This window comes from Leucopleurus acutus (assembly GCF_964270905.1).
Source record: "Leucopleurus acutus genome assembly, chromosome: 9".
Classification (NCBI taxonomy): domain Eukaryota; kingdom Metazoa; phylum Chordata; class Mammalia; order Artiodactyla; family Delphinidae; genus Leucopleurus; species Leucopleurus acutus.
In genome coordinates this window covers 49,600,377-49,614,269 of record NC_139144.1, presented here as the reverse complement: position 1 = coordinate 49,614,269, position 13,893 = coordinate 49,600,377, and the positions used below count along the sequence as shown (strand labels likewise).

Genomic DNA, 13,893 nt, shown 5'->3' with positions numbered 1-13,893 from the left:
TTATTCTAGGGATTTTAAAATATCAAATAATCCTCGTGAAGTATTAACGGAAAGCATCTGAGCTTCTAGAATACATGAAAGAAAACCAGGTAAATATATGTGTTTTTGCCTCTGCCCTGGCTGATCTAGCCTTAAATAACTGTCATGTCAAATGAACGTTGAGGAATGGGTCGGGGAGGGGAAGGCTGCCTTACCTATACTTTATGTAGTTATTACCTTCATTTCTGATAAGGAAAATAAAGACCTGAAAGGATAATTAACTTGACTCAGAGACAAAAGTGGCAGAGCTGGGAGGAGCTAAGTCTCTCCAATTCCAGAACCATCCAGAACAGATGGTGCTCTATTACACCACCTGTATTTCCCCTATCTGTACATTCCTCACAACGTACAAGTAAGACAAGACCAAGAAGTCTGAATAAATTAGAGACAAGGAACAAAGACGTTTAAAATGGGTGCATTACCCATTTCCCCTGAAATGCACAATCTGTGTGCCCCAAAAGGGCTCCAAAATTCTCCACAGCAATGCTTTCTGCACCAGGTTCACACGCACAGATAACATACGCTGGACACGGCACAGTCCGAGGGAAATGTGGTGTCTTCTGCCCCATGTATCTTCAGTAACCAGTTTATTTTTAAACAAGAACGTACCACTGCCCCACCACGTCCTGGTTTTCCCTTTCTCCTAATGCTTAAGAGACTTCAGGGTGTTCTGCAGCTTGGCGGCTGAGCCCCATGAAGATGGTGCTGCGTCCCCGAATAAAGGCGGGGGCAGCACAGCAGACACTGCCAGCCCAGCCAGAGGGGAACGTGTTATTGAGAAGAACAGGGTTCTCCACGTACCGCTCCAAATTACCATCTCGCGCGCTGCCTCTGGACTCCAGCTACTCCATGAGGACAAGGTAAGGACACAAGGTACTGGGAACATGAATCCCTTCTGTTCTTAGGCACTTTATTAACGTCTTCATTCTAATCGTGGAAAGCACTACTGACTGTGAAGGGAATGAAGTGGACGGTCAAATCCTGTCTGTCTCTCACCTTCTACGACCCTGTGACTCAGTCGTGCTCCATCCTCCCTCACCTTACAACGAAAGCAGAGCATCAAAACTACTAAGCCAGAAACTTAATTTTTCACGAAGGGAGACTTTTTTTTCAAGAACTGGCGCCTCAAAACACCGAGATATCTTTGTTAAAAGGGATAGGCTAACTTCTTAAAACCATTTCCATACACTTCAGTCTTGGGGAAAAAAAGCCCAAACCGCTCACACAGGTCTGCACTTCCTTAGGTGTGCACACACTCACGCCCCTTACCAAAAGTGACTTCTCCTTTGCCAGCTTTGTCAAACAGCTGGAAGGCCACCACGAACAAAGCATCTGGGGCACACAGGACAGATTCAAACGCCACAAATTCTTGAAAGGATATTAATCTGCAACACAAAACAAGCACAAAGCATAAAGTCAGTAGCTTGTGGAAGATAAAAGCATACACAAATATACACTAAGGGAAAAAAATAAAACGTCACTGTCAAAAAATAAAATTCAAACCTAAAAACATGTATAAACACTTAGCATTTCCTTTTACATAGAGTGGACTGAAATAACAACACACAGAATCTAAAAGACATGACAGATTTGAGGATATGGTGACACATTAATTCTAAAAATAAAGCTTAGACACTTTAGATTAATATATGGTTGTTAACAACAAAATAGACCAGCTCAGTCATTCATTAATACCTTCCTACACCATGTAAAAATGGTTCACAAAGATTCATTCATTACTGATATCCACTGACCACATGAGGATTGAACTAAAGGACGATATTGGGGCGGGGGATAGAATACAGATAAACTGGCCACGAAATATGACCCCAAGGCACTTTTAGTCTGGTAAGACAGATAACACTAGTCTAGAATATTATACAGGAAAGACAAATCATAAGACAGAAACCAAGATGATGATAAAAGAATTTTGGTAGGAAACCAAAGAAAGCTTTGTGGCAGAGATGGAATGTGAGTTGGGTCTTGAAAAATTAGTGAAATACAGGTATGCAGTAATGGGCATAGAAAGGAGGTCACCTTAGGCAGGGGAAATGCCTGCAGAAAGGCTGGTACAAGAAAGCTAGGGAGTGTGCAAGGAAAATGTGAGGAACTAATTTTATCTGGACAGAAAAGTACATAAGAGAACACTGTGAAATGAGATCAGACGTTCAGAGATACAAGTTTCTCAGCAAGGTCACGGTATGATTACATCTATCCATTAGGAGGTGCAGAACAGGCCACAGGTGCTTTGACTTCCAAGGAGTAAATAAATCCACAAAGGCTGTCTTAGAACTAAGTTCTTTGCCACTATTTTGTATTTTAAATGTACAAATATTTCAATGATACATTGGGATAGTCCAAGTCTCGAGGATATAGAAGGAGAAAGAAAACAGAAGTGCTTTCCCATGTTTCACAGAACACTTAATTACTTCCAAAATCTTATAGAGAGAACACATTTTTATAGAAAGTAAGTGCTACAACATTAACTTAGCTATTTCCCAGAATGTCACCTGATTATAATAATGCCACAAAGAAAGGAAAACTCTGGTGTGTTCATTACATGGTCTCTATGTCATTCACCATCCAAAAACACATCCTTCCGAACGCAGGGGAACATTCAGGAACGGCACGTATTACAGAAGAACACTTGCCCAGAACATTTTCTCCTCGGCTACAGAGTCTGTCTCACTGAGAATCTTGTGTGTGTGAGCAGGACCAGGGGCAGGTGGGGATGGCAAGGGAAACACATATGAGTGGAAGGTTCCCGGCTGGCCTCAAGGAGCTGACAGCCTGCTGGGGGAAGGAGAGGTAGTCGTGTGCATGTAACCCTGCCAGAACACGAGCTGAGTATCAAAAGTAAAAGATAAAGTATCGGGGCACAGAGGAGAAGTGACTTATTCTTCCTTAAGGAATAAATAAATAATAAATTAAGGAATGCTCCACGAATCTGTGGCACTTAAAGAACAAATTTGAAAGCTGAAAAGATCTTAGAGATCAACTCCTTCCACCTCCTCATTTTACTTTTGAGAAAACTGTTAGAAGTTATGGCTCATGCACGGTGAAACAATTGGCTTCTGGCATTTTGGCCTGAAAACCAAGTGTCCTGGTTCCCATTTGACCGAGACAGAATTCCAATCGGTATGGGAGGATGGAGAGAAGAGAGAAGGGTAGGGGGAGGACGATCCACACTGAGGAAAGAACTAAGTACAGAGGGGTGTGCTGCATTTAGAGAAGGACAAAGGTGTTACTGACCCTGCATCTAATGGTCCTGCCGAGTAAAAGAGTGGTTGAGCTATCATGCCAGCCACCTGTAAAGGCCTTTAAAGGCCAGTTATAGAATCCTGACCTTTTTTTTTTTGCAGGCAGTGAGAAGTCACTGGAGGTTTTTAGGGTTAATAAATGCCAGGTTCATATCTTTATTTTAGAAAAGGGAACTGCTGTGGAAGATGAATTTAACAGAGGAAAGACGAGACGTGGGGAGACAGCCTGACAGCTAGAGACAGCAGGGGTCTAAACCAGAGCCGGAACACTAGGATTGGAGAAAGGGGAAAAGTGGAGAAATACAACTGAGGCAGGAATGACAAAACTTGGTAGCAACTGGAGGTCAGAGGCTGACAGCCAGAAAAGAGTTACTCCAAGACTTCTAACTTAGATAATTGAGTGGGATGATGACACCACCACCAAAGATAAAGAATAAAAAAGGAAAAAGAAGGGAATTGTGAGAGAGTAAGATCAATTCTAACCGTGTTAAATTAGAGATACCCATGGAACAGTGAAGTATGGTATCCAGTAGGAAGCCAAAAGGACTAGTGTGGACCGCAGGAGAAAGGTGAATATGGGGTTGAACTATGTCCCCCCAAAATCCACGTTGAAGTCCTAACCTCAGAATGCAATCGTTGTAAATGTAATTGGTTAAGATGAGATCCTACTGGAGTAGGGTGGGCACCCAATCCAAAATGACTAGAGTCCTTATGAAAAGGGGAAATCTGGACCCAGACGTGCACACGGGGAGAGCGCCCCATGAAGATGAAGACAGAGATCAGGGTGATGCTTCTACAAACCCAGGAATGCCAAAGCCTGCCAGCAAACCACCCGAATGAAGCTAGGGAAGAAGCATGGAACAGGCCCCCAGAAGGAAGCAACCTTGCTAACACCTCGATCTCAGCCTCTGGAACTGTGAGACAATAAAATTCTTTGTTTTTTCTTTAAGCCACCTAGTGTGTGGTGCTTTGTTATGACAGCCCTAGCAAACTAATATTAATACACAGGCCAAGATTGGAAACACAGAACTAGGAGTTTTTAAACAAAGGCTACTTAATGCTGTGAATGAAACCGCCCAGAACCATTTCACTTAGGGACGCATGCTCGCCCGGCTCCAGACCACTGAAGCAGCAGCACAGAGGAGAAATGTGTTTCTGATTGGCTGCTTTCTTCTCACCACCACTCCTCACACCCCAGGACCTCCTCAGAGCAGCACCAACAACCATACAGCCACACACTCATCAGCTGAACTTGCTGCCAGTTTATCAATCGATAAATTATCTCTGCACAGACGGTGGGTGAGTTAAGGCGAATCACACAGTGTGTTATGTAGAACCAGGACATTTCTTAAATGTAATGATCTGAATAAAGGAAGGCTTAAATACCAGAAAAAGAGAATCTCATCTCTCTCAAAATGGTATGAGAAACCTGAAGGCCATCTATGTCGGTGAACAAATCCTCCTCTGGCAATGTCATTGTGGTTTCATAACTGTAACTGGCCAATGAATGCTCTGGTATTTTAGGCATGTTACAGATACCAAAAAGGTATGTAATTTGGTAATCCTGTTAGACACAAGTATTATACATCTATGTAGGAGGTATACAGATGAACTATGAAATCACAATGTTTTACTGTTCATCAAGATCATTTTGGATTTTCAAGGTAATCTGACTAGAAGGCTATCAGAATAATTATATAGTACTATATTCATTTACAGCGTGATATCTAAAAACATTTACATAGGTACACATATTTTTTGTGTAAACAGTATTCCAGTCTTGCTTTGCAGATTTAATGGGTATTAGCGTAAGTTACAACAAAGGATACCAGCTTAATCAAGTTCAGACCTGGCTGGTGGGCTCACTTAGTTCCTTTTCTGCCCTCAACTTCCCAAACTTCTTTGACAATGTTAGATGCCCTCTAAAATAAATCACACAACTTTGATGAGCTCTGCATCTAGCGTCTAAGAGGAACAGTCACGATATGACACTAATGCTCACCTGCAGCAACTAATAGTGCGATACGGGTCAGCTGACATGGAAGCACACACAGAAGTCACATTTTCACAGGCCTACACCACTCAAGATTAGGGGACATACTGACACAGAAACAGAAATATAGATCAATGGAACAGGATAGAAAGCCCAGAGATAAACCCATGCACATATGGTCACTTTATTTTTGATAAAGGAGGCAAGAATATACAATGGAGAAAAGACAGCCTCTTCAATAAGTGGTGCTGGGAAAACTGGACAGCTACATGTAAAAGAATGAAATTAGAACACTCCCTAACACCATACACAAAAATAAACTCAAAATGTATTAAAGACCTAGGGCTTCCCTGGTGGGAAGAGAGTCTGCCTAGTTGAGAGTCTGCCTGCCGATGCAGGGGACACGGGTTCGTGCCCCAGTCCGGGAAGATCCCACATGCCGCAGAGCGGCTGGGCCCGTGAGCCATGGCCGCTGAGCCTGCGCGTCCGCAACGAGAAGCCACGACAGTGAGAGGCCCACATACCGCAAAAAAAAAAAAAAAAAAAAAAAAAATGTATTAAAGCCCTAAATGTAAGGCCAGACACTATAAAACTCTTAGAGGAAAACATAGGCAGAACATTCTATGACATAAATCACAGCAAGATCTTTTTTTGACCCACCTCCTAGAGAAATGGAAATAAAAACAAAAATAAACAAATGGGACCTAATGAAACTTAAAAGTCTTTGCACAGCAAAGGAAACCATAAACAAGACAAAAAGACAACCCTCAGAATGGGAGAAAATATTTGCAAACGAAGCATCTGCCAAAGGATTAAACTCCAAAATATACAAGGAGCTCATGCAGCTCAACATCAAAAAAACAAACAACCCAATCCAAAAATGGGCAGAAGACCTAAATAGACATTTCTCCAAAGAAGATATACAGATTGCCAACAAACACATGAAAGGATGCTCAACATCACTAATCATTAGAGAAATGCAAAGAAAAACTACAATGAGATATCATCTCACACCAGTCAGAATGGCCATCACCTAAAAATCTACAAACAAAAAATGCTGGAGAGGGTGTAGAGAAAAGGGAAGCCTCTTGCACTGTTGGTGGGAATGTAAATTGATACAGCCACTGTGGAGAACAGTATGGAGTTTCCTTAAAAAACTAAAAATAGAACTACCATACAACCCAGCAATCCCAATACTGGGCATATACCCTGAGAAAACCATAATTCAAAACAGCACCACAATGTTCACTGCAGCTCTATTTACAAGAGCCAGGACACAGAAGCAACCTAAGTGTCCATCAACAGATGAATGGATAAAGAAGATGTGGCACATATATACAATGGAATATTACTCAACCATAAAAAGAAACAAAACTGAGTTATTTGTAGTGAGGTGGATGGACCTAAAGTCTGTCATACAGAGTGAGGTAAGTCAAAAACAGAAAAACAAATACCGTATGCTAATGCATATATACGGAATCTAAAAAAAAAAAAAAAAAAAGGTTCTGAAGAACCTAGGGGCAGGACAGGAATAAAGACGCAGACGTAGAGAATGGACTTGAGGACACGGAGAGGGGGAACGGTAGGCTGGGACTAAGTGAGAGAGTGGCATGGACATACATACACTAACAAATGTAAAACAGATAGCTAGTGGGAAGCAGCCACATAGCACAGGGAGATCAGCTTGGTGCTTTGTGACCACCTAGAGGGGTGGGATAGGGAGGGTGGGAGGGAGATGCAGGAGGGAGGAGATATGGGGATATATGTATATGTATAGCTGACTCACTTTGTTATAAAGCAGAAACTAACACACCATTGTAAAGCAATTATACTCCAATAAAGATGTTAAAAAAAAAAGTACATCTATGAGAAAGTGCACAAACTAGTGGAAAAAAAAAAAAGATTAGGGGAGAGTAGGTTTCTAGCTACTCTATTTCATGGTTCTGACACGAGCAGAGATTTTTTTAAGCAAGTCATTTTTGTTCTCCAAACCACCAGAGCTATTGTTCTTCTGAAAGCCATTTATAACAGCAGCTATGTTACAAGGCCTTTAAAGTGTCAGTAAAACAGCTACAGCACTACATACTGCAGTCACATACTGAGCCAAGGAGGAAAGGATTAAAAGTGGAGTGCCTCTGGACATTATGCTTAGGATGATGTAAGATTACGTGTCTACTATAGACAGAGGAAGATACTAGGATACATACCAAAATGATGTCAGTGCTTTTTACATTAGCGTAACTGTAGGTTCCTTCCCCGCCCCTTCTCAACTTTGCAAGGGAAAGCTCTCAGCCTGGAAAGACTTATAACAGAGAATATAGATGGAAAATTATGATATTATAGAAAAAATGGTAGGTAATATAAGAGAACTGGAGATAAATTACTCCACGAATTCAGAGGAGGGAAAGATTATTGTTATATTGAGAAAAAGGAGGAGATGGAGAAAGTCTGTGAAATTAGGAACACGTGACATCAGAGGGAAGATGTGACCATGTGGTCATGTAACATCAGTCTTGTAAAAGAGGGGAGATGATCAAGTAGAGATGGCAGGGGGGGAAAGGAAAGGCCATTGACTCCAATTCAGCGCCTGCTCTATGTGCTGAGCACAGGCCAGTGCTGGGAACACATAGATGAAAAGTGCAATTTCTGCCCCAAACAACTGGAGGTCTGGGGGAGTAGACGGTGAGCCAGGAACCAAGGAAGGAAGGCTGGAGATGAAGAGCCACAAGAAGTGCAAGTGTGCTGGAGGGAGGGCAAGCACAAAGGAAGGTATGGAGTTCCTAATGGCAGATAAAATCTAGAACTTTTAGTGACATGATGAATTTGGGCTTCAGACCCTTCAATCTGGCAGAGTTAAATGAACTGGAGGGAGAAGAGCCTGGAGTTGGGGAGATTGTTGGTTGAATCCAGGGAAGAATCATGAAGATCTGAAGGAGAAAGAAAGGCTCCTTACGACAAGGGGATAGAAGTTTATGGCACTACACTCTCCGGAGGACAATCCAACAATACAGCAAGAGTCTTGATAACGCCCACACTCCTTGACACCACAATCGCACTTCCAGGAATTTACCCTAAAACATCATCAGTGAATGTGTGCAAACTTTTCTCTACAGGAATGTTCAAGCAGCATTGTTGATAACAGTGAAAAAAGTGAAAACAACCTCAATATGCAACAACTCATGATTGATTAAATAAAGGACCATTCATACACTGAGAACTGTCCAACCACTACAAACTGCAATAAACAAATTCATGTTATTAAGTACAAAATCGGTTACACAAATGTATGTAGAAAACAAGCCCATTTTGTGAAAAATAGACAAAAATGGTATCTTATACACACACGCAAAGAGTTTGAAGGATGAACACCAAAGAGTTAGTCATGGGTATATCTCCAGGTAGTTAAAATATTAGAAATTTAAGGTTTTTTTTTTGCTTGTCCACATTTTCTAATCTTTTCAATAACACACATACTGAATTATTTGTGTAGTAAGAAAAAGAATAAAAATTTCTATGAAACAAAACAGCAAGCACCTTAAATTTGGGTAGTGGCAGAAGGACTGAACAAAATAGGTGGGGGTAGGGAGAGCTGAAAAAAGAAGCAAACAGTTGAAAGCCACACTCACTCTGGCCATCCAAGGTGGATAAGCTCCAGTTCTCTTCCTCCCTGCTGTTGCTTACTCTCGCTCAGCAATGGCTTGTACCCTGTGTGGTCCCTCTCATCTCCTGCCTGGCTCCTATCTCCAGGCCAACTCCGTGGCTATGAAAGTTTAAGCAACTGCACGTAAGGAGCTGATCTGTTTAGACTTTAGGAAGTTTGGTAATAGACAGTGCAGCGCATCAAAATCCAATTACCACTTTTACTTAAGGTTCCTAACCATAAGAGTGCTTCACAAAAATAACTTCTCCTTATAACCTTCTTCCGTGTGTTACAACAGAAGCCAAACAGCTGTCCAGGAATAATGGCAGAGATGAAAGTAAAATCTAACTCCAAAAACTGGGCTCCAACCACCAGACCACCCAGGTTCAAGTATCTGTGAATGTCAAGCGAAAAAAACAAAAAGAAACAAAAACAGAACTGGGCTCTCCTGTGATGGCCAGTTTATCAAAACAGTTTTGGCCTCCATGACTTTAACATCTTTAATAGCTTTGGGGGGTTTCCAGTTCTTTTATCTCCCTCCCAAATGCCCTAGAAATATACATTGTTCAGGGCCCCAAACATATACGTACCCCGCACTTAGCATACGCCAGGCAATGCCCTAGGTGCTAAGGGTACTATGAAAATGAATAAGATTGACAGAATCCATGTCCTCAAGGAGTTCCATTCCAGTGGAGAAGGCAGACAATGAGCTCAAACATACCTACATAAAGATGAGATGGTTCTAGATCAGATAACTGCTGTGTAGAGGACAAAATTGAGAAATACATTAAATAGTGCTTCTTAGCCCCAGCAGCCTATTTAATGGGTATGAGGAGGGATCAGAGCAACCACCCGTTTTTTTTGTCGTTGTTGTTGTTGTTTTTAACTTCCCACCCAGCCAAGCTTGAGAATGATGGAGATAGGTGGTGAGGAAATGCCTCCTGGGGGGTGGTATTAAGATCTGAATGATGAAAAGGAGGAAGCACGGGAAGATCTGGAGCAAGGGTATTCTGGTGGAAGAAACCTCAGTGTGAGGTCCGGACCTACGACCAGCCAACCCTGCCAAGTTCCATGGCACAGGGAGACACCTGAGTGGCTGGAGAGTACAGGGGTGGGGGGCAGGGAGAGAGACGGGGATGAAGGAGGGTGCAGGGCATACAGGCTGTGTGGACTTCATTCCAAGCACACATGGGAAACAGCCATGTTGGAGGGTTTTATGCAGGGGGGTGATGTGAGCTCCTGGAAAGAACACTCAGGAAACCCCGGAGCACGAGTCCAGTTGGAAGTGGCTGCAGTGGGTGGGACCGGGGTCATAGCAGGAGAGAGAAAAACAGAAGGGATCAAATCCACGATACGCTCTCTAGACAGAGCTGGGGGGCTTGTCCTGGAAGTCAAAGCACACAGCTTTTAAAGCCCAGGAGCACATCAGGTGTGCCCTTGGGATGCCTGGTGGCCTGCAGCCGCCAGAGAAGCAGAGACTCTGAGGCCCCGAAGTTACTGAGGTTACAAAAACCGCTACTTAGGCAGATGATGAAAGAGGTCATAAATAAAGATTTTATTTAATATTCCAGTTGATGGTCAGTGAGCAACCAAACTAAGCCTCAACGGCCCTAATTATGTAAATTTAACACAACTGTTCTTAACACATTCTAGAAAGAGACAATGAGTTATTACCTCATTTTATATTCTAAAAACCATCAGTAATAAGGTAGAAAGAGGCTCGAGTTGTAGTTTTCCCTTGCCTAACAGGCAGCATGATCTTGCTGGGCAAGTTGGAACAGACCCCCTTTCCTGATCTCTTACAGGTGCTCTCTCCAGTGCTTTTCACGCTACAATCCCATTTTCTTCCATCTTCAGTCAGAGGGAGGATCCGTGTCCAGCCTGGCTCTGGCACCAGCCTGGCGCTCCCAGGAGTGCATCTGTCCTGAGGCCAGCTGGGTTCCTCAGCCCTACCATGCATTCAGGTTCAAATCTCACTGCAGCGTTCGCCAAGGGGCTATTTAAATTCAATGGCTCCAATGAAATCTGACAGCTTGAATGTTGTTCAAACAAGCAGGCTACTGCCTGGCTTCAAAAACCTATTAAAGATTTTATTAGCAATTTTACTGTATTGTTATCATAAACTTAGCTTATAAATACCACCTCTGCATACATCACTGCTCCCATATTGCCAAAAGAAGATAAATATAAAGGCTCTTGTAATTACGAGCTTAACTTGGTGAGTGATATGCCCATGCTTCCAGATCTACCTGTCTGGCCACTGCTTTGCAGTTCATTTCAAACAGTATTTGAGCTGCCCAAGGCGGACTGTGCCAACTGCTGGCATTTATACAGGGTGTTCTTCTACCTCTAATACTTTCTTCCTTATCAGCGGGATCAAACATGTCGAGCAAGTATGATCCATCCCCGTTCTACTTCACAGTAGATGGATGGACTTGGAGGGTATTATGTTAAGTGAAATAAATCAGACGAATAAAGACAAATACTGTATGATACCACTTATGTGGAATATAAAAAATACAACAAACTAGTGAATATAACAAAAAAGAAGGAGACTCAACAGATATAGAGAACAAACCAGTGGTTACCACTGGGGACAAGGAAGGGGTTAAAGGCAATATAGGGGTAGGGGATTAAGAGGTACAAATTATCATGTAAAAATTAAGCTACACAGATATACTATACAACACAAGGAATATAGCCAATATTTTATAATAACTATAAAAATATAATGTATACAAAGTTACTAAAAACACTATGAGCAACTCATTTTAAATTGGGGATTGCCTTTAATGGGGGGAAAAAGTTGAAAAGGAGAAAGACCAGTGGTGAAAAAAGGGAGAAGTAGTTATAAACCATACTGGAAAATCCACTTGGGTAAGCAAAGTAGATTTTTTTTTTTTTAATCTAGGTTTCCTAGATCTTCCCTTATTCTTTCAAGGCTGGATGAGAAGGCTTTCAACATTATTAAAATGGCAAATGCCAAAAAATTAAAATAAAAATAAATTTTTTAAAAAGGGACTTCCCTGGTAGTCCCGTGGTTAAGACTCCATGCTTCCAGTGCCGGGGGCATGGGATCCCTGGTCGGGGAACTAACATCCCACATGCTGTGCAGAGCAGCCAAAAACAAATAAATAAATAAAAATGAAAATAAATAAAATGGCAAATGAAGAAGGATAACGGGGAGATAAACTGCAGATAAGCCTGATAAATCAGTAACTGGAAAGCCAGCAGGCAAGTAAATTTGTTAACTAGCATGTTTTAAGGACCACCGTACACTGGCCTATCACTGCATAAAGTAGCAGGTTAGCTGTTAGATTGCCACTGGAAACCAGTTACATACTTTAAATGCTTCCCGTGGAGTACATGCTGCCAAACCCTTTGCATATCTGACTTCAGTCTCCAGTTTGATTAGTTTAGAGCCGAAAAACACAAAAGCGCCCTGCACTCCAGAGACTATGTGAGTACCTACGGCACAGTAGACAGCTCAAGGAACAATTTTCGCAGGCCCGTACTATCTATGGGTGTTCTTTGCCCAAATGACATTTTAAAACACCAAAAATTGATTGAGTTAAATCATTTTGTAATCGGAACACAATGCCCTTCTCAATGCGTTTTTCTGAAACTCTGAAGCAAGGTGACGATGATTAAAATGATATTCGGAAACAAGTAAGAAGCATCTAAATAAGCACAGACACACAAAAAGTGACAAGAGCAAATGTGCCACTGTCTCGCATCTGCCAACGCAGTAACTGTCCAGCTAGGCACTCTGACTAAAAAGCAGTAAACTAAATTTTTAAATAATACATGAAATCAAGTTTTACTGATTGCCCTTTGAAAAAACATTATCAGTTACTCAAATATTTTAACATTTTCTTTCACTTATAAAACTTACATTATGGATACACGCAAAAACCTTTTTTGATGTGATCAGAACATAAGCCCTTAGCAAGCAAAAATTCAACGACTCAAATAGCCTTTATCATATTTTTTTAAATAAAATTATTTATGGTGTGGCCAAAAGAAACAGAAGTACATAGGCTTAAGCCAGAATATCACACGCACACAAAAAAAGCCAACATTAATATCTGCTGTGCCAGCTGAATTCAAATTAACCCACTTTTACATGTTAATTAAACCAGCTATTTTCTTCTTATTGTATTTTTGCTTCTTAAATAGTAGAGTCTACAAGTGGTTCCCAACAGACTTGTTCCAATAACAATGACGTATTCATTTACTTCTATTATGACCATACAATACAGTAACTGAGCAGTAATTTTTCACAGTCAATTACATGTGTGGTTCTTTATGCTTAAAAATGCTGAAATAATGTATACTACAGAGCCATATGCCTGAATCTCTAGTCTGCCTGAGGCAGTTGCCTGGGTAACACATTTTCTCTTTGGTTTAGCATAACCCTTCGTTGAATATCATTAGGTGTCATTAAATAGCAAACATGAACATGAACTTCAATACACTACTCAGATAGAGTCATTTTACACATGTAAACAAGTGCTCCATCATTTATAAGAAGCTTAAAATAGATTATGATTTTCTGTATTTAAGACCATGAAAAAGAAATCTTAAAAGTGCCTACGTGTTGATTCCAAATTGAATTTGCAGAAATCTCTCTTATATTAACAAGAGAACTCAGACCAAGTTTCAGGGGCAACACTTCTCATCTATATAGTCATAATATTTCAGTGCAAGCAAAGAAGGCTTAGGTTTTTAAATTTTACTTTAAATTTACTCAAAGTTGTAAAATAACTGCATCAATTCCATCTCAGACCATCAAATACTTTTACTCTCATTTCTAACAAGGAGAGAGAAAGCACTCAAGTTCGGTAACAAAATTAATTTAAAGAATAAGATCCTTAAAATCAAGGCACATAGTAAGAAAGAAAAAGTATGGGATAAATCATGCACTATCTAAAATATTTTAAATTTAAAAATTTACTGAT

General features: G+C 41.1%; 1 protein-coding gene across 1 annotated transcript in view; it reads right to left on the bottom strand.

The window, feature by feature from the left end:
- SLC25A13 (solute carrier family 25 member 13) overlaps nucleotides 1–13,893 on the bottom strand; it is a gene marked incomplete at its 5' end in the record, with an annotated part of 204,398 nt that overhangs the window by 113,287 nt on the left and 77,218 nt on the right. The window contains 1 exon segment of the mRNA XM_082846449.1: nucleotides 1,309–1,424. Within this exon segment, the coding sequence (XP_082702575.1) occupies nucleotides 1,309–1,424 (116 nt within the window).